Here is a 22,503-nt window from a genome sequence, read left to right on the forward strand (position 1 = left end):
CGCTATGACAAACAGAGGATAAAAAGGATAGAAATAGTACACCGGTACGAGGCGGGATTCTGTGAGTAAAGACTTTCAAGCTCCAGGAAGATGAATGCTCAAAAGTTACACCTTGAAAACAATTGTTGAACATTCATACCTTGCGTTCTTTCTAATTTTTTTTTATCACAAAGAAAACATAACATAGCATAAGAATGATTTCCTTCCCAAGAACTCAAGAGCTTTCTTGGCATTCCTTCACAAACTTGCCCATATGCTACGAACTCTCCATTCGCTGTCTCCGTTCCTGCCAACCGATGCGTTGAAAATTTAGAATTGAAAAGGACATTCCACCACACTCAAACCGAAGCGCACAGCAGCGCCTGTGGTGTTAAAAACCGTCCATATGTGTGGGCGTGTGTGTGTTAGATGCTTTTTGTCATTGCTAAGTTCGGTACGTGACAAAATGTGAAAATGAGCTTTGCCTAACTGCCCCGAAGGCAAACAGGACACACCCGGCAGTGGCAATCTGCAAAACGGCATGAAGAGACATGTAAAACTCTGACCGAGCATATCGCTGCATGTATACCCACGAACACGAGACCAGCTGGCGCTAGGTCGGAGGGAACCGTACGCCGAATGTGAATATGGCTACATGTTGTAACTGAATTTTAATTGCTTTTGATGATGGCAAAAACTAAAACCGGGATGCTATACTGCACATCAGCTCCGGGATGGTCGTTCGGAGTTTGCCGATCGGTTCTTTTGGGGCCTTCGAGCGACTAGATCGAGCTGGTGTTGGTTAAAATGGGCACTTTTTTATCACCGGAGGGGTTGGCAGAATAGTTCAGACTATCTTTTGGGGTGGCGATTTAGTCCCCAATAGTAATTACAGGCCCGCTAGCCAAATGTTCCTCGTGTTTTGGGGCGGTGGTTTAGATGAGCATGGTTTTATGGGGATGGAAAAAACCGCACAAAAACCATTTAACACTGAGCCATATTTAATGGTCACAAATGGGAAATCGAAGCTTCGTTTAAACTAACTATTAAAGCGAACAATAGCAGGGTACAGGAATAGGTGACAATAACAATTGCTATGCTAGATGATATCTCCAATGCGGTCTTTTTTCATGGTAACCAACATCCAAACTAATCATCGTTTCAGAAATGGAACCCCGTAGAGATATTCATTGAAGATTGTGTGCAACAAGAATTTGAAAGTAAATTTGGGCGTGAAGGTGGCATCTTCATGAGTCTATCTATGCGCGTAAAAAGGATACGGTGAGCGCCAAACCACGTAAATACCTGACACTCAGTGGTAATTTCTTTTTACATCAAAATTCATGATTTCATTTCCGAATTGCATCGTCAACGAAATATAGCCTCTCTTTTGCCTTTTTCTGCTTCCTTTCCCCTGTAGCAGATGCAAGAAGATTACGCTCCTTTTAGAACGACATTTTGCTAAATCAAATTCTCATTACCGTTACTGTCATCGCTGCGTTCCCTTCTTTTGCTAGTCAGTTGCCGTCCTACACGCACACACAAAAAAAAGCAACATAGCTGAAACATCTAGCGTGCTAGAGAGCATGATCGAATTTAGATGACACATCACACAACGCTCACAGACTAGACGATACTGCTGTAAAGCATCTGCTCAGAGGGTTACATGGGGGACACGCTTAAGTGTACTTTCCTTTTCCCGCTTGAAGATGTCCCCTCGCAGTTGAGCTAACTGGAGATGGAAGAGCAGAGCAGCCCACTCATGGCTCCAGCTGTCATCCTCCCAGATTGCTGTTTTTGCTTTCAGCAGACCAAGATAAATAGATGGATTTATGATGGGATTTGTACAAACACAACCTCAGTGCCGCTTCATGGGATGAAGAGTAAACTGTTCGCTCCCTTGAGAAAAACAGGGGAATGGGAGATGGGAACCCAGAGCATATATTCCATCACGTTTCCATCAGCCTGTACGCACCAACAAGGACTTGCTCCGAAAACCGGCGTCTAGTGATTCTGCGACGCTTCGGGGGATTGCCGGCCCACTTGTCACTACTGCTGGGTCCCATATCCCAGCAATGTCTCATATCCATGCAAGACTGCCACTAATAAAATCTATCCTTATTCGTTAACGTTATCGAATGGGGTGGAACAGTGCGCTTAAATGCCGCCCGGCCGAATAGAGGGCAGGCTGCACGCAGCCATCGAGCGGAAACGACACAAACCGGGGGTGGTTTATCCGAGTCGGAAAACGGGGTCTGGCTGGAGCGAATTCCAAACCGAATTTCGTTACGCGACAACGGACAGGAAGACAGCGCCTGTATGTACACATAAAAAACTGTTACCACTGACAGAATCATAACAACATCAACAGATCCGAACGCTCCGCTACATCCGGACGTCCCCACCTTCGATGCGTGTTTTATTGACACACCAGTGGCAGGGAGGGGGGGGGGGGGATTGAGGCCAGAATAACTGACAACAGCAGTCACGAACCGTACGGGTGGCGGCGGCGGCGGCGGCAGGGCTCAGAGCTAAGGATGACCTAAATATGATGTGCCGCGGATAGGAAGGATTGAACGCCAGGGATACTACGACAAATGCGGTCCCTTCGCGACCGAAAAAAGGGTCGTCCTCCGTTTGCCAGAGGATGAAGCTCACTTCCGGCAGCAGTCCGACGACGACTAAGTCGAGGCAAAATAAATTTAAATGCATGAACAAGCACAAAGCCTAACAGTTCCCTGGAGGGTTATCAACTTCCCTCAGAGCTTCGTTCTAGTTTTCTTCTTCTTTTTCCTCGCAGTTCGAGGAGTGGCTTTACGCAACAACAAAAAAAGCCGCTCAAATTTCGTTTATCGAAGTTGAATACTTAATAGCGGTCGCAGTGGAGTCGCAAGGAGTGGCAAGATCCGCCAATATTCTGCCACCAAAAAGCTGCGGGTGCTTATCAATATTCGCTCAAAAATTGATTCGCATGTTTGTTTTGATTAATTATTTACAACGAATCTGTGCCGGTGTTTGCACTGTCATTCGGAAAAGAGAACACAAACACACACACGACGCCGGCGGGACCAGTGGGCGTTGCAGCGGACTGCCTTATTTTGGAACCATTTGAACCGGGCGCAACCTAGAACCGATTAAATATTGACACAAGGACTCTCCGTGCAAACAGTTTGACAGCTGAAACACGTGTCCAAATCCGGCGCGCACCCTCGTTTCATGTTTAAAACCGCCATCGTAAAAAAAAAGAAATCACTTCGCCCGGAAATTGAATGTCCAATCGATAGCGAAAGGTGTTATAATGCAGTGATTGGAAAAGTGGCAAATAATGCCCAACCACACACACACATATATAGACGCCAGCACCCAAATAAAAGCAATCGAATTTTGGCCACTCAGTGTTGAAGTTGACGGTAAAAATAAACTGCAAATAGATGCAGATCCAGTGAAGCTGCAGCATCGATCGTAAATAATACATAAATACGAATACGATTCCATCAACCAGTGCAGAGACAGAAACAAAGGAAGATCTCCGTCTCAGCAGGACGCGGGACATATCGGCGTCGACGACATTTCAGCATCAATTGCTGTGACTCCCCTCAACCCACTTCCAGCGGCAATAGCTAGGTTGACTCTATTTGCATACACTTATCAGTCTTTTCTCTGTCTCTGTGAAACCAGGAAAAGGGCACTAAAATTGAAATCGAAAAAAGCAAAAGATGTTATTTTATGAAAAATGCATCACTAAGAGCAAAAAGGGAGAGAGAGCAAACTGGCTAACATGATGGCAAACAGATACTTCGTAGACGTCGAAAGGAATGCAATGTGTCTATGGTGAGAGATGTCTCACGAGTCGTTGGCAAACTCATCGTCAGGTACTGGGGTAGTGGTCGGTCCGTGCTACTGTTACTGGACTTTGCCAGTGCTTTGTGCAGTCTTTTTTGTCCTGCCAGACCTGGTGGCCCTTGACGCAGGGACGAAAAAGTCATCGAACTGTCGGAGAGCACCACAGCCAGCCAGCTTTAAGTGAATCTGCACAGGACTGTGCGCATCTATCGCACCGAGAGCTGACACTTTAAATGCATTCATCTACCACCCTTGTGTGTTGGTCGATGTCGAATTCGAAACTGATCGATTTTTGCTTCGTGCAGGCTCGGCCGGTTCACCCATTTCGAGGTTCGCTGCTTGCGAAATAATATAAAGCGCTATTCCACGGATAAACCCCCAGAATGCCACAGCCCTGTGACGGCTGTGTGAGAGGTGTGCATTATGCAAATTTAATGCATGCCGACCGAAATGGGTTCGCTGGGCGCGCTGCGCTACTGCTCCCGTCTGGGTTGACCGAAATGTGCGAGCAAAGTTTTGCAACACTGTCGCGCGGCGGCGTGCGGTTTGATGCCGCCAACGCAAATGCCCAACTGGAACTGCTGGAATTGTGGGAAGTTTCCCTCGGGAGCCATTGCCGGAGCAGTTTTTCTTTTCAGCCCCACCTAATACACACGCGGAATAGAATCGATGATTGGCAACCGGCCACATTCGGTATCATTTGGCGTCACGTTGCTGCGCCGCATCCCTGCCCTGTTCGGCGGATGCAATTGGTAGCAATTTACGTTTCTAGCCACGCTTTGCGAGTGTTGAAACATGCAAAGAATAAATTGATTCTACTTCGGCGTGGCCACCAGCATGCGCCCTTTCGAGGAGGCAGGTTCCACAACATATTGAGCGATTCTTTCCCACTTTTCTGAACTTCAGCATACATTTTAATTCTGTGCATGGATAATACACTTGTTCCAGCGGGAACATCTCTCCACGGATCAATTTCCTTTGCCTTTTTGCTACATTTTTCTTCCCAAAACGAATTCAGGACCTGCTTCCGTGGCCGTATTCTCTGAGATACATACCTAAAAAGATACAAAAAAAAGCGAATGAAAAAGGTTAAATAAATCCAATCAAATTGATCACGAAATGTACGAAAGTATGCGTGTGTGAATAAGAGAAACGGACCCAATTCGATTTGTACCGTTTTATTTCACTGTTGTAGCACACGGCTAGTAGCGAAAGCTAAATGGATATCGTTTTCTCCCAAAATAGACCATTTTATCCGGCGAACGATAAAACACATCCCCAGCAGCGACGGTTGCGGAATCAATAATCAACACGAGCGAAAAGAGCGCGCCGTTGTTTGGGGATCTCAAAAGCTGGCAAAGAAACGTGTATGTTATCTTGAGGAAAGCTCTTTTACTTTCCTAGGCAACAAAAAAGGGTTTCCCTGTCGCTTGTTAACAGACCCCCGGTCAATGAAGAATGATGTATATTTTTGTGTTAAAAAGCTAACGTAATTCGGGTGGATTCTGAAACGATTTATAACAATATAAAATTGCTTACATGGACTTAGAGACATGTACCGGGGATGCCGGCCACTGTGCAAACCAACCGACCCATCTTTGTTTTTGGAACGGAGCGCTTGCTGATCATAAAGGAACTTCCAAAGGAAGGACACGAATAGAGTAAAGATGGTACGCAGTTCTGCATGAAGATGGTTGCCGTACGGGAGCGCTCTATTTCTCAAGAGGTTTAAATGCTCATAACGCGCTAAGCTCGGGAGAATTTACACACCGAAACGATTTGTCAGCGGAAATTGGTGAGCTTGTTCTACACTATCCGAGCACGTACGTTACGAGCATTATGTGCTGCATTTTGGGCAGAAAAGCAAAGCGATTATATGCTATCACAAGGGAGTTGGTGCACAGATTGCGTGGAACAACATAGAGGGATATAAAATAAAGAGGAAATTAAAACGGATTTCTTTACCCATCGAATAAATCGATCAATTTCAAAACCAGGGATTCAAACCTGATAGAAAATGAAAGTAATTCGGATAATAAATCATTGTTACAGAGAGCAAATTGCGCTGTATTTCTGTCGTGACTACTGGTAATTACAATGCTGCTAAAACACATCAAACCACGTGTTAGATCCGCTAAATACAACCCTCTAACAGCATGTAGTTGACACCAACAGACATTGGATGACGAACCGGCGTCTTGTTTCGTTGGGTGCGATTAAATGTAATCCTGTCAAGCGTTGTGTCTGATGGAGCATCTCCGAGTGCTTCGGGTGCTGGTCGAGTCAAGGTAAGGCAAAAAACGGCGTGTATCACTAGCAAATCCCTAGCAATATCCCATACTGTTTTTAGCATGTCAGTAGTGACCCGTCCCGGGTGACGAGAGAGTAGTATGTGACGAGAAATAAATTGCAACAGCCGAGCACCGTATGGACCAGTCGTGGCAGCAGTGTTGTAAAGTCGGCGCCACCACAACACGTTATGCTAAACCGGGTACTAATTGGAGTTTGGATCTAGGGGAAAGTATAGATAGGCCCAGCTGGAAGCCTTGTTAGTCGACGACCGGCGACCAAACCGACCTGGTGTTAACCTGAAAGGTTTACTACCTGTGGTCCAGAGGACGCTTGCTCTGTGCGGTTATCGGGACAAACGACGCGCTTGAATACGGCAACTGATGTGCGAAAAGTTGCAATTTATTTATTCCCTGTCAAGTCGGGCCCAGCTCTTCCATACGCCTTCTTTGCATAGGCCAAGCCGATGAAGCGTAACACGACCCTTCCTCTTTTTTTTAGTTCGCGTACAACTATTCCCCACGAGCTCGGGAGACGATTTAATTTGATTAAGATTTATTTCGCGTATGACGTGTGCCGGGGAGGGACGAGCGAGCGAACGAGCAGTTTTGCATTTCCCGGTTTGTGCCGCGTAGAGAAAACGCTCTGTGTATCGCCGAACGCCAGAGTGAGGTAAAAGTCTGGTACGCTCATAAAACGGGGCTAATTTGCAGCCCACATGCGTCCGGGAAATTCCGCTCCGCGGGCAGCAAGGCAGTAGTCTAGTCTAGCTTGGTCACGACAGTGACGGACAGTGATGCGGTGCAAGCACAAGAATATGATCGATTTGCCGAGTGTCTAGTCAGGCAAACGAGATTATGAGGGTAGTTTCCGGACGTTAAACGAGGACATAAGTGTCGTTCCAGCGTACACAAAGTAAACCAGTGCCACTTTTGGATGCTTTTTAAAATGTCACAAAGAAACCGAACAATCTGCTGGCTCCTGAGCGGCGTATAATAATGTTATTGCTCGGTATCGTAGGAATAGGATACAGGAAGGGGAAAAAATGGAAGAATGATAACACAAAAACAAAATGGATAGTTTATTCCACCAAAGCGTTAAGTAATCAGCGGTCCAGAAAAGGAAAAAAAACAATACCCCAAACCTCATCTCATTCTGCGGGAGGGACACCTAAAAAAAGCCATACTTCTAAGAAATCGACCAGGATCTGTTTTCCTTTCTTGTGGCCCATTTTCCACGGTTCCGTGCGCTCTAATTTAACGAAGTAAAAAACAAAATATTCCGAAAAAAAGCAGGACAAAACAGCTTCTACTGAAATGGACATTTATTTATGCCAACCGATCCCTACCACAAAACGCATTGGGGAAGCGAAAATAATTTGAAAGCTTTACCCGCGTTACTGCCTACATTACGGGTAAGTGAAGTTTACCAACAATCAATGTAATAAAGTTATGGAAAGATGTGAGCGAAGAGCGAGGCCGCAGAAACTCATCACCAAATCGACTGAAGTCAATGTCAATCCGATTAAATTGTGCGTTCATTTGTGTAGGCCTTGGACTTTTTCGGAGGAAACAACTTTTTGCTCCCTTCTGTCATTGGGTCCTTCGCCGTTGGGACGTTCGTCGTTTGTTTTTCATCGGTCATTAAGTTTCGTATCAAGTCAGTGAACCACGAGCGGGGGTTAGGTCGATAATATGTTTGTTAAGATTCTGTTGGTTAAGCAATTGCAGCGTACTTCTTGCGTTGATACAGAAACGTTTAGATGCCAATCGATCGTATAAAAGGTATTGATAATTGTTTTCTTACTGTGTCGGGTTTTAATGAGAATTCGAATAATCCACTTAATTCGTTTTATGAAATTAATTCAAATCGAATGGAATTAAACATTATCACATACAACAAGAAACTAATTCCATCAGCAACTATCAATTAACAGAGCTATAAACTAGGATCTACAGTGACAAAGTCAATTGAAATAAATACAGCGCTTTCGTAAAGCCAATTGGAGCATGGCACCGCCGCCAGGCCAGACGACGACTACCAGTCGAGCCGATAAAAATTAATTTCGTTCGTATTTGTATCACATTACCGATAAGTTACCGGTTTTTTTTTAGTTTTGTTTTGGATCACGCCAGCCAATGCCAATGGAATTGAAAATGTCAAACCTTCCTGCGCTGGATCAGCCTAGCCACGACGACTGATAGTGAAGTTTGTTTACGATCGTTCGTAATGTGGTTTGAAGCTTTTGGCTGAAAGCGCCCATCAGCGAGGTGGGGGGTTCGGCGGTTTTATCAATAATTTGAGCCTTTAAAATTATTATGCCATTTTTGGATAAGCATCCAATAAGCTCACCGATTGAATTGTTGTTTTCCCCCACAGCTAATTGCCGAGGATCGGGACGCATGTCTCCCTCGGGTGTATTCCAATGTTTGCCTTTCTATTTAACCTTGTGGAAATACAAAAATTGGGACACATCCACACAGGGTGGTATGAAGTGTGTGTGTCTTTGGATTTGATCCAGTTAATGAATGATATGTTGCGGCTCGTTAAAACTTTACCTCGAAAACAATCCATTCCGTTTTATTTCGAACCCACCAACTCTCCGTTGGCTAATTGATGGATAAGATACGGAGAGCCTCTCCCCGCGTAAGGCCGCGTAAGGCGATCCTATCAAGGGCGGAACAAAAGGAGCAACAATAAAACTTAAGCCGATTACACATTAACCACCGTAATCTTTTCTTTTTTGAGATACTCGTTTTTTTGTTGTAGGTTTTCTTCGCCCAATATAACCTTGGCTGGTTTGTTGAAGTCATGATGCTGCTGTAAGGGAGCTTTGCAAGGCGCCAGGTGCTTTAGCTTCGATTTATTGCGGGTTCTTTGCGCGTGTCGGATGAGAAATTCGAACCAATGCACTTTGATTTGCTGTTGCTGTTGCTGCTGCCGCTACTGTTACCGGAACCGTGGCCAGTTAATTGCCACCCAAAAGAAGCAATAAACCCCTCTCTCACATGCACTTAATGTGTTGTTAGCCTTGATATTTGCACGTCTGCACGGGATTTGTACGGTAACCGACTTATCCAGAGGTGCGCCGTCAAGACAATTCTGCTCGACAAACAAAGACGTCAGCTTTGGGTCAGTGGTGGTTTGTGTTTAATTAACTTAACCAACGGGAAAGGTGAGCAAACGCAACCGGAACTTTACAACATGGCCATTCTTCACAATAAATCTTCGCCCAATGTATGACAAAGCGACACTGTGGCGATCTTTGTGCAAAAATATATTAATACCTTGAAGTTCCACCAACCATCTGTTCATAAATCGTTCGCCCAGTGTGGTCAAGGTGCAATAAACAGTGTGCAGAGCTCATTAACTGCTTTACACTACATTATAAAATCTTAGCAGCTTCAACCGTTAGGACACAGTCCAAAGTTACTTTAACAAAAAAATGCGAATGACTTAACGAAAAGAACTGACGGCCATTATACAATAGCTGCAATAAAGCAAAATCTCCAACAATGATTTGGGACTCTCCTACCGATAGCGCGCAAAAAAAGTTTGCGTGCCATTCTCTGCTGCTGTTCTGTTCCAGTCTTTCATGTACACTTCCTGTCTCCAGGGGCAGTCAGCGTTGGTTCACACTTACAGGAGCCATTCCCCCGTTGGGTAACTTCTGACCGCATCCCGATGGGAGTGGGGCGGTGCGAAATTTGCATAATGCTCGTAATAAATTCTCTTGATTTTAGATTGAAATTTATGATTTGAAAGTTGCCCCAGGGCGGATGGTGAATGCCGGGCAAGAGCGCAAGCTAGATAGCAGACGTAACGCATATTCGCAGCGCGCCGATCCGCATCAATAATGAGTACCAAAGTGTGAAACATTAAACAAGAACGAACGTAACGATGGAAAGAAATTCATCCAATTCGGTGGGTTTGATTTTTATGGCATTTTTCTACTCTCCGATCGAACTCCGATCAGAGCTGTCACTCAGCCGAGGGAAGCTGTTACGATGCCCGGCTTTATCTAGCGACTTAAGTAGGGCACAGGCTCTTCTTGTGACGGATAGTGGAGAAATCAAGAAGCTACTCCTAGCGTCAGTATGGCCAAGACGAAGACAGAAACAAACGCTCATCCGGGGCAGTCTGAGATGTCGTTCAATTTTTACGACGCCACCAAATCAATAAAACAGTGTTGCGCTTGCTGCTGCCCGCGGTTGTTGGGTGTAGGATTTCGCGGACAGGGAGATTCACCGCCGATCGTAAAAAAGCAAGCTACGCCCTCTAATGTTTTATTGCTTGTCGGCTGTTCGGGCTGCCGTTGATCGGAAATACATCTAGACTTTGTAGCACTCAAATAGGGAGTGTTGTTTTCGATAGGGTCGAACTGCTACCTTGAACGGTTTACGACATTTCTCTGCCCTACGCATTGAGTTTCGATCAAACAGTGTGCGGATTTCAAGCACAAAAACAAACTCAACGCAATCATTCATTTCACTTACAACCTGCACGGATTCTATGATCAACGTTCAAGAATGTTAAGGTCACAACTGAGGGGCAAATGCACATGTACAAAAGGCATGACACTTTTTTCTGCGAGTCATAAACTGGTCACAGTGCAACTACACAACTCCGAACCCGGGCGGGAATTAAAAGAGTAATGGACATTCGTACCACACTGTGCGTAGGAACTGTGGGACAAGTGTGTCTGCTGCCGCTTGCGCCGTCGATATCTTAAAGGAGATAAATTAGGATTTCAGCCGATTTGCATAAGTGGCAGGCCGGTACGTGGGACAAATGGAATGACATTAAACCGGAGCCTGGAAACTGGAACTGAGCGCGTCCGAACGGTGTTAAACGGTTCGTTTCGAGGTGGAGAGCAGATTAAATACCGTGCAAGGCATTCTTGGAAAGCAGGCGACTAAGTTGTTTTTAGTTTGTAAGTACCATATGGTAACACCAATGGAATAGATCTTGCCGCCCATACTATAGAGCGAGGTAGGAGAATATTTCGACAGATTGTAGTTACCTAAATCCGAGACACACTTGCTACACCCGAAAGCGTGGGCATTTGTAATGGATCTCTATTAAAGGGAGATTGCCACTAATTTTCCTGTACACCTGGCACCAAACTGGCTTAATTTGGAATGGTGGTGGTTGACTTCAACTTCAGTCGGGGAGTGGGTCCTGAAGTACCACTTGCTTTTGGCGATTTCTTGACAGGTTGACGAAGTCGATCGATCGACTACCGCAACACACAGTTACGGCGGTTCGGTTGGGTTGGGTTTCTGGTTCACCATGCAAACAGGGGGCTATAACGGGCCGCAAAGTGGGCCCAACAAGACTTCTTGAGCAAAAACCTCACCTACTCTTACCCACACACACACACACACAAACCAAGTGGACGCATATCACGGAAAGGTGTGTAAAATGCGAACGAGTTCGATGTCGATCATGCCAGGGAGAGAGTGTGGTCGGTCGCTAACGTTCGCACCTAACGCAAAACCAAACGTGCGATGGAGTCTTCACGTCGTCTCCCGGGCGGCGTCCGACATTATTTGCATTCGACCCACATGTTGGCAAAACCCGTGGCATCTTAAAACCGGACCAATTCTAATGACATCTTGGCGCTACGCTGCAGAAAGTAGTACATTCTCCTCCTTCTTTGTGGCGTTGTTTGCTTTTTCTGTGTGTTTGCAAAGGTACATACAACGAGTGGTTGGACGTCGACCACAAGAAGTTCGCTGCGCTAGTGGCCCACTAAAACGGGCTTGGTGCTGCAGCCGGTTTTGCGTAGGGGGTAAAGGGTTTCATTCAGCATGCCAGCCACCAACAAGCTTCGCAGCATGAATGAAAATCGTAGGAAAAATGAGTGGGTAGCACACGCAAAACCTACACCTTTTGAGGTTTTCATCAATTATCGGGTGTAATGTTTCGTAGTCTACTACCCACAGGTGTGCCAGAGCAGATACATTTTTCATTCATTTGATTTTATCGAGAGGTAGAGATGGTGGCGAAGTTAAGAATATCTGCATGAGTCTGCCATTCGACAGTAAGTGACACAACCACCAGTGCGCTCAATGTACAAATATATATACTCCAGTAATTCTGCATCGTCATTAGAAATCTCCATACATTCAAAACAACTGCCACTCCACGATAGTTTCTTGGATTTGCACCATCACGTTCTATCGCAGTTGAAACCTTTTGCCAATTCCAGCCAATTAAACGATGACTTCCAAGAAGTCGATCATGGAACCACTGTATGAAGCGATACATAAATTCAACACACAACAGTAACACGACACTCACGAGTCCTCCTCCTCCCGTTTGGCCGACATGACTCTTCGCGCCATCCTTGCCACACTGCATGCCGGTCGAGTTCTTCATATTTCTTCATTGACCTGTGCCATTACGCTGATCGTTTTGCAATTGCAGTGCACATTTGCATCGTATGCACTTGGTGGTGATTTTAGCTGGAGCATCGTTTCGAGGTGGCAAACGGCTGCATCGTTAACCATCGTCACCAATCAATTCCAGTAGCAGCGCGGAACATGAATCGGAACGTTTTAATAGGCGTCGGGTGTTGGGAAGGGAAGGCGTGAAGTTGCAATCGTGCCACTGGTTCACAGCTCTCCAGTGGTCGTCGAGGAGTTGTTTTCTTGCCATTTCTGGTAGATATTAATATTAATGGTAGCTGTTTGGTAATTACGGCAGCATAAAATCTGGATGGTGTGGCCGTAACGTGGCGGTGGTGGTTGTGGCAATTTGTACCGCCCGTTGTCGTAGATGAAGCGAACGAACCAACAAGCAAGGTGTTGCACGGAAATTAACGTTCAATCTCTGGAGGAAGCTACTGTAATGATCGTCTCATTGCTGAACGGAAAAGGCGTCGTTTCCGAAAGCTCTACACAATTTGCTGTGCGCACGCTGCTGCAATCCCCAATTTGGCTTGTTCACAGAATCTGTGCCGAAGATGGAGGTTTGGGGGTAATTGTATGATTGCAGATTGTTCAAAATTTATGAATATTCTTGCACACCAAAAGAAGAACACAAGCACCATTCTGGTGAAGGCGAGGCAAGACGCGCCCAGTGGTTATTACAAACCCTGGGCGTTGTTTTAATTTTAAGAAAATCTCCAAGATCCTTGGGGAAAAGTGACTTCCCGAGACCAACGAACAACACCGAAGATCATGCGACCGGATGGTGCAGCAGGCGCGTATCGGCGGAAATGGAAAACATTTTTACCGAACACCGCCTTCCCAAAAACCGGATGGAGATAATTAAAATCCTGCCAGCCGGAAAATACGCAAGAGAACATTTTGGCACCGTTCTTGCCATCCGCTGGAAAAAAGGTGGACCGAAGAATGAGAGGGAGAGAGCTTAGGGCACGATAAAAAGGACAATGTGGCGGGTGTTTGCGGGTTATTACGTTTCGTTCGAATGGATTTATGTGCGTTACGAGAGTTAAATCATTACGAAGTTTGCAGCAGCGTCTTTTGGTTTACCTTTCTATTGGAGGGTTTGACTTTTTGAAGCACACTGGTTTTAATGGGTAAGCACTAGAGCGAGTGCACATTCTTGAACGAGTGCTGGTGGAGCCGGGGACAGCCAACATAGAGAAAGAGTATACATAATTAATGAAAAGCAATTTGAATTATTTGCGCAGTTACAAAGTTTGGAAGGGAAGTGGCCAATTTGTCTAACGGTGGGCTGTGAGGCTTCAGCAGTGGCGAAATCGTGGCTTTAGCTACGGTTTGATTAATTACTGAGTGATTTCTCTTAACAAACATCAATTTAGGCAGGCACGGCAGTTGATGGAGACTCGTCTGTCGTTTGATCCTGCAAATATTTCACAATAATGGTATCCTAAAAGATGTATGTAAGTTCGGACGTTTAATAGAGATTGGAAAATGGTAATATCCGTTTTAATGTACTCTCCAGGGGTGTCGAAATGGTTAAGTTTATAGGCAGTCGGAATACGACAACGGTGGATGATAGTAGAATCCCAATTGGACAGCGATCTTATTAGAATTGTATAATGGGTTAGTGTAAGAAAGCATCGAGATATGCAAAATTCATTAAACGGTATAAATGTTCACAGGAGTAACAGATCAATAGAATTGAACATGTAAGAAAAATAAAGATTACATTAATATCCAATGACAAGAAAATTATACTAATGTGGATATAAACCATTAAAATAGATTTTACAAAGGAAAATGATTCACCAGAAAAGAAAGAACATTTCCCTTTTTCTATACTGTACGATTATGCTTCCGCTTCTCCGTAGATTAGCAAACGTACATTCTAACACGAAACATTCTAACACATTCCGCGTTCCATCGATGCATCCATAAACACCAAAGCTGTTTCCCCATCTATCTTTCCAGACCATAATAACGGTGTGTTTGACAATGGTTTACCAACAACAGAAGCGCGACAGTCACACCAGAACGACAGAAAAAGGGAAAACCAACCAACTTGTGTGTGACTGTCGCGAAAAAATGTAAAACACTGGCATTTCCGTTTGTTTCCCGCAAGTGCACCTCGCCTCTTCCGTAGGGCGTATGCTCATGCTCATCCGGGCGAGGATGGTAATGCGCAAAAAAGGGCATTTCAAACCAGCGCGCGGCCGGAGATTGGGGATTGTGTTTGTAACACGTTTCAAGTGCTTAGACATACCAACGGAAGGAAGGCCACGACCCAGACCGTGGTAAGGGGTAAAAAATATTGCGTGAAAAACGTGCCTTTTAGACAAAGCTTTCTGGCAGTGGCAGATCCGGTGCCAAGCCGTTGCAGGAGGAGATGGGTTGCGCCACAAACCGATAAGCTACCGAAAAGGCTTGTATTTTGCCGAGTAAAAGTATTCGAGCAAATCACTTGCTAATACCGGTTGAAGGAAACAAACAAAGAGAGATGCTTTTTTCCTTGGGTTAGCTTTTACCGTGAAAGTGAGATGCCTGTTTAAAGTCGCACAAGCTCAAGTGCTTTAAGAGTACGATGTTAAGCATCCGCAGGCAACGGAAGCTGGAATGTGCGTCTTGAAGGCACTTTGAAGGCAAATACACTTTCAATACCATGGAAAGCTTCACAATCAGATTCTGTTCCGGTGTAATCCAATTTTCTTCCCGCACTTCGTATGTTCTTTGCTCTTGCTGAACGCTCCATTACCCGTGCGTGACACCGATAAATGAGACTGGAGCTTTTTTACCTTTCTTTTGCCTACCTTTCGGGCGCAAAAACCGGAAGCACTAAAAAGCATACGTAACGCACCATGCGAATGGACCCGGAATGACAAATGTAAAGGTGCGTACACCGGGAGCGAAGATTAAACATTTCGTTTACTTACGATCATTTCCGTGTCCTGCCGTGCGCGTACGAGGAAGAAGGAGTGCGCCATGTTCTACGTTCCCGGGGGCGCCATCTCGCGGAAAGCGAACGAGGTACCGTGTGAAGCGTGCGGAGAGAATCGTGGTCAGAGGTGAACCATAGCAAACAACACCAGCAACCAACACCTTCGGCAATTGGTACAAACGGAAGTGTACGGTGGCGAAACGGCGGAAATGATAAATCTCTGCCTACCCGCTCCCACAGCATTCCCGATGGAGCCACCTCCTACATAATTCGTATACGGAGACCCACCGGAAAAGGGGCGTGAAAATACCGTTTTCCCCAAAAAAGCTGGAACACAACTTGCTGAGCGAACAACGGGCAGCTTGCTTCGAAAAAGAATGCTAAATTAAGGCCATCAAACAACCTCGCAGAGCACACGCCCGAACCCCAAAACAAACACCTTGATACAGTGCCGGGATAGCCGTGGCAAACAGTAGTCAGAGAGAGAGCACTGGAACGTATTCCTTTCATTTGCCTGGTTTCTTGGTGCGATTGCTATTTTTAGGAGCAGTGGTTCCCGGTTTCCGTGCCCTATCTCATGCTGAATTCTTTATTAAATGAGTTCAATCTAAGGAAATGATTACTTTGGCTTCTACGTTACTGGAAAGGGCTGGGGGATGGTTGGGATGTTGGTAATCCTTGGCGGAAGTGAAAGGTTAGATAAACCCGTCATTGGTCAGGGAACGGGGATCTTGGGTTTACTGCCTGACTGACAGCAGGGTTTTTTTTAATAAAGGATTCCGCATCGGAAGGGTTTATTCAGGGGCAATGCATCACTTGATAGGATCTATCATTAAATAATGTGATGAAAAAAGCAGTTCTACTTTTTACAATTCGGACCTTTAGAAGTGCGAACTGGTAACAATAATATCTCCGTAACGATTCCAAAATAATGATTCGAGAAAGATTTTCTTCAAAGTTTAACAAAAAGTATTAGGAATAAAACCCCGGAGGACAAAAAAACAACAACCCACCACTAACAACGGAACGCAATGAAAAGTCACGTACTTCCCATCGCCACACCAAACCGCCATTGATCCTGTCGAACGTCTTTACGACTTCCTATTGGTTTCGAGTTTACGACAAAATAAAACGGCACGAACGATCCCTGGGACCGGGTGGCTTGGGAATAGAAATGGAAGGAAAAATTTCGGTCAAACTTGGTGCTCTTCCAGCCAGCGTTCCAAGGTGCCGGGGTATACAAGAACACCAGCCGCCGCAGAAAAGGTCATATAAAATAAATTGCTCCACAATGGTGATAGCATCGACGCGTGTTAGAACAATACGAATGGCAAACGCTTCACAGCTGCCATTTTTGTCCATAACGATACCCCGTTGGCAGGAGTTTTATGTGTTGCACATAAAACCGTCCACTCATCACTACGCAGGCATGCGGCGGCAGGGGTTTAGAACCATTGCGGTTGGCAGCAAATATGACAGCTGTCACTGGCAAGTCGCAGTAAAGGTCGTGGTCCACTTAGCACCACTATCATATCGGCTCGTCATGATTGGAGAATGTTTTATTTTCCCAGAATATGCACGGATCCCGGCCCGCCGGATACAAAAGTTCTGCTAATTCCATGGCCCTGAGTGTCATCCCGAGCTTTCGTGTTTATCTGGCATCAAAGAAAGGGACACAGTTGTCATTGAGCAGATATGATTTTGGGAAAGAATTTATGAGACTTTTAAACCCGATAAAAATTTGTCCCCTCCGAATGGTCAGTTTGGGCGTGTCAAGAAACAAAAAAAGCACAATATCTTGAAGAATGTATAGAGGGAAAACGGTCAGCAAGGGTGCGTATATACGTTGACCTACACGACACTGCACATTTCGGACAATGCAATAAATCTTGAAGTTCAGCTCCCAGACCTACGACATCGCATCTAAGGCGAAGCAGGGCATGACTGCAGCTACTGTACCGAGGGTGTGACCAACAGCCATACTGACGAAGTGAACCTTTGGTGAAATATATCTTTCGAAAGGAGCGTCTGCCTTCCGGGACGATTTGGTCCAAAGTTTGCAGAGTCTGCACACAACTCGAGAATAGTTCTACAGTCAGAACTAAAATGTAGGCTAACCTTAACAAGGCATCCATGGCACAATAAAACTGTCCTTGTCCGGGAAGAGTTTTGCAATCTTCTCTGCAACCAGCATCATTTACGCAATGCGCAATTTAGGTGTTCGCTGCATCAAGCATCATGTTGTTTTCTCGTACCTGCCAGAAAGAATAGACCCACGCTAAAGGCACAAAACAATACTCGACAATAGAAAACAACTCTTGAAGCGCACATGTGTGTCCTTAATGAAAAATGGTTGCTCAGGTACGCCATTGTCCGCTCTATGACTTCTTCCATTACTGTCAACGGAGCAACCGGGGTCTGTGTATCTTTATTTTCTTCCCGCTTAGCCTACCAACAAATACACCTGGAAGGTGGTAGGCCACAGCACACGGCGACGGAGAAGTCAAAGTTATAACGAGGCTAGAAAATCGGTCACCTGGTTGTCGCAATCTCGCAAACGATTGCGCGGTAAATAAACAAGCGAACCAAACTTCTTGACCTGGCCAGACAATGGCGCAGAGATAGCCGAACGGCTGCTCTCATACAGAGCCAGCGCAGAGGAGAGTTGGGCTTTGTTGTTCAAGTACACTTCAACCTTCTCCGGTGTCGACTGGAGGTGGTTGTGGTGCTGCTGTTTTTGTTTTATCTTTCCTTTCGCGCCCTGTCCAAGTTCTTCACCAAAGGGTCGTTGAATTCTTGCTGCTGCTCGCGGTGGAAAGTGAAAGTTTTCCAACCGTTCTGTGTCCCGTCCCTTCCACAACGGAACCTTGCCACAAGCGTGCTAGTAGGCGCAATTGGGACCGAGGCCACGGATGTGCTGTCGTTTACAACCCGTTAATGTACACCATCAGCAGCAGAACTTTTACAAATAACACTCCCCCCGTCCCACATATTTGGCGACCGGTCGGGTTGTGTTTGTGTTGTCGCATCTGACGGTGGCAGCTGCAGCCGCCTACCGAACAAACAACAAAACAAAAACCCCATTTTAACACCTACACCCGGTGCTACTTGCACCTCTCGGGGGCAAGGGTAGCATCTTCCAATCGGAAACTTTATCTTCTCGCCGCCATCTCGGCATACTTTGCAGTGGATACGATGAAGAAGCAGTGCCAAAAAGCTTCGATGTGTCCTCCAATCGTCCTTGACTGGATGGAGCCGACAGCCCCCAAATGGGGGACATTTTTCGATTCCGATGTTCCGGGTACCGGGCGGAAGCTGTTCGAGGTCTGATTTATGCTTATTGATTTCCGCACAACTCGTTCAACCGCATCGAAGGAAAGAAAGCCATAACATGGCGGCCAGCGGAAGCGGTCCCACCATTCCATGATGATTGAGAACTGAACGAGCATGATAAAATCGAACACGCACCGGAACGGCTTCTTTCCAATTTCTTTGTGAGGTGCTTCTTGCGCGTGGAGCTATTTTCCTGGTTCGACTGGAACTGGAAGTTAATTTTCCGAAAATCCTAGCAATACCGTAAAAAAGGACCTAAAACGGGAGTTGGAAAGCGATAAATTGTAAAAAAGTACGTCTGATTTGTGGCTGACTTATTCAGCCCCACGACCCACCACTCTCATGTTGATACTTTGAAGCTGTAAAAGCTCCGCCGCCTAGGAGATGAGTACAAATTTTGTACTGTCAGAACACCAAGGGCAAGGCAAGGAGTAAGATATGGTTGAAGTTGTTCAAAAGTTGAAAACTTTTTGCATAAACCACTCACTGATGGCTTAAATTATGCGTTACTGTTTACGGAAGTTATCGGGGCGACGTATCAAAGGAAGCAGTACGTGTTTACATTGACAAGAAAATACTGCCGTTGTAAGTCGAAAGCCTTGATACCAAGAAAATAGCATTTCAGCCAAAATTTAATTTCATTTTACACCCGCTTTTATGCGAAAAATTATAAACAACAAAAAGCTTTTCCACCACATTAAGAGCAACTTTACGGCCGTGACGACTCGGACGATGGGTGGCGTCTACACCAAATGTCTTATTTCCATTCAAATATGCGCTCTCGTCGGGCAGAGCAAATGTCACCAAAACAATTTAATTTCCAGGATTCCTGCTTGGCAGATTGGGAGATTTGGATTGGGAGACACGCTGACATGATTCTGTCCCTTCCCGGTTGGCATTTGCAACGGTCCAAAGAGTCATTTCAATGCGTAAGGAATACTGCCACTAGCACGCACATTCATCCATCCGCAGTGTGACGCGGGTAGATTAACGTCAAACCACGAACTACGGATTAAGATTGTTATCTATGGCTTTGTATTCTACCAGGCAGTCCCTGACTGCTAGCTTCAAATTCCTGTGCTATGAACAGAGCTACGAAGAATGCGAAGAACATTGTACTGGTGGTGCTGGACGATTTCAATGTCCCAGCCCGGTCAAGATCCAACCCGTGATTCAGCATCTGTAACCACGAAATCCTTCCCGGATCACTTAAGTCCTAATTACTGCGACAAATCCTGCTGCCGGACGTCATCCATCTCTCCATTACCCAGCAGCTCCAAGCGTCGTGGGTCACGGTACAGAATCGATTGGAACCTTTCTCTCACTCTAGATGCATGCGGTGTTTACAAAAAAAAAAAGAAAACCTACCTTGTTGGGCATGATGTGCCAGGATCGCCGCTTGCCCTGCCGCTGGCTGCCCGCGCTGGTACTGCTGCACAGTGACGTGTTTTCGTAGATTTCGCTCGGTATCGGACTGTTCAGATTGGTGGTCGAATCAATCGTTGGGCATGGCGATGAGGCGGGCGATAGCGTGAAGCAGCCCGAATCGTGTGATTGAATAATTTTTAATCTGTTGCCGGGGCAGATACCCTGCAAAAACGGAAGCGAGAATGGGAAACATTTTGCATTAGTTTGTTGCAGTATAATCCATCGAGCTAGTTTGTAGTGTATCAGCGAAAAGGGATAAAAAACTATAATTAAATTGAGCCAAAAACGCAAACAACACACCACTACCACTACGCGACGTTCAATTTAAGCTGCCGGATAACGTCGGAGTGCAAGTGCCAAACAAATAAGCTTCTTTTGCCCCAGAACGCTGCGACGCGTAGGATAATATTTGTTCAGAGCGGATGTATGCAAAAAAAAAGAAGCAGACGTTGCCGCCGGAATGGAAATAGAAAATCCATTTCACCATAATCAGATAAACCCTCGAGAACAAACCTCCACAGCAGGCGGGTATTTGTTTGGCTAAGCAATCGCGTACAGCAGCGGCGAAGCGTACAACCCGAAACGAGATGCATTTGATGGTTGCAATGTGTGTGTGTGTGTGTGTTGGGTGTAGTGTGTGCGATGCGGCTAGTATAACTTTCGGGCGCACCAACAGTTTTGCCGATGGAAGATTTAGGATCTTCAAATAAAAATGTTCCGAAATGCTGTTGCGTGGGGAGGATTTTGTGGATCCCTTTTTCGAACCACTTTACCCGTAAATGGAAAACAAGCAGTTGCGAAAGGATGTCTGCGAGGGGGAAAAACAATCAATCGCCATGTAATCTCTGCCCGAGCTGTGCTCTGATACTGCAGCAGCCAGGGCTAGGTGGTTTAAGCGGACATGGTCGCTAAACTCAAATCGATACGGATCGGAAGTGGATTGATGTTGAGCTACGAGCTACGAAATTTGTAAACAAAAAAAAACCCCAACAACTAAACCAACCAGTTTGAGGATAGACGGTTTGCATTTGAAAAAAACCAACGGCTTCGGCCATTGTCACTGGCCATCGATTTCTTCTGTCGTCAATGGAACGGAACTCGGCATTCCGGTGCGGCGGCATCGTCCAGAACGTTTCCGCATGATGAGGCGCAAAAAAAGTTAGATTGTTTTTCTTTTGTGTGATGAGTTTTTGCACTCGCAACGCATAAAGGGGGCTGTTGGGGGGCGCAGGAAATCTTGATAGCTTTTCCGGATTTTCTCTAAGACTCGGGAGTTGGAGGCACCGAGCGGAATAGGATATCGTGTCATCCGGTTGGTGCGAAAGGAGTTCCGGAGTTGGTTAGCGTGATCCATTTTCCATCGCGCAAATGGAATCAAGCTCTGAGGCGTCTGTGGCGTCTCTGGCTTGGCTGCGTGGGGGGTTATTGTTTTGCACTTTGAGTGGCATTGTTAGTTTTCCTTGCTTTTTTTGCCTTCCCCAATCATGCTGAATCTATAGGTGTAATCAATGTCATTCAGGGCGACATGGGCACGGCTGAGCGTACTTTTTCTCCCTAAGGAGGATTGTGCTTTTTTTCGTTCTCTTTCTCCTCCTACACATCCATCAATAGCATCAAGATATTGAAAGCAGTGTTGAGATGAAAGGAACAGGAGCGACAGCTATGATATACTTCCACTTCTCCGTGGCACTTCAGGTGTGAATTGAGGCATTCCAGGAAACGTTGGCACTTCCTTTTGAATTTTTGGTAAGATGAGATCTCGCTGGGCTTTTCTCGAAATGAACAAATGATTCAGGTGGAGGATATGATTTCAAGAACCAAAACGAATAAGAATCTAGTTTAGAAAATAATAATATATGTTTTTAACCTTCATCTTTCCCATAAAAACCTTATTCAAAGTTGCAAAAGCTCAACTACACAGGGTCATGGAGAAACAATATTTTATTACCTTTTCGCACACAAAGCACCCTCAATTTGTGCAAAATTTATGCGTAAGCACAATTCCACCAGCTGAAAGCACACGAAGAGCAAAGAAATGACACAGCTTCAAAATTGATTCTTACGCACGGTGCCTTCCCGAGGGCTTCCCGCGTGGGGTGGTTCTGGAGTGCCGCAGCAGAAGTACACGATTTTGCTAGAGAAACTTTTAGAATTGAGTTTACATGTTGCTTACGCTTTTTACACGGTAGCTTAGTGATGCCAAAGTTTTGCACAACAAGCCGAACAGCAAATATGGCAATGTGTGTTTGATAAAACAGGAGCAACGAGAGAACGCACATG

The 22,503-nt window shown here is 45.6% G+C and overlaps 1 protein-coding gene across 3 annotated transcripts in view; it reads right to left on the minus strand.

The window, feature by feature from the left end:
• Positions 1-22,503, minus strand: part of LOC120953840 (breast cancer anti-estrogen resistance protein 1) — a 120,451-nt gene that overhangs the window by 15,219 nt on the left and 82,729 nt on the right. For all 3 annotated transcript variants that reach the window (XM_040374139.2, XM_040374138.2, XM_049606181.1), the window contains exon 4: positions 20,164-20,385. In XM_040374139.2, the coding sequence (XP_040230073.2) occupies positions 20,164-20,385 (222 nt within the window). The remainder of the gene's footprint in view (positions 1-20,163; positions 20,386-22,503) is intronic.

This window comes from Anopheles coluzzii, chromosome 2 (assembly GCF_943734685.1).
Source record: "Anopheles coluzzii chromosome 2, AcolN3, whole genome shotgun sequence".
NCBI classification, from domain to species: domain Eukaryota; kingdom Metazoa; phylum Arthropoda; class Insecta; order Diptera; family Culicidae; genus Anopheles; species Anopheles coluzzii.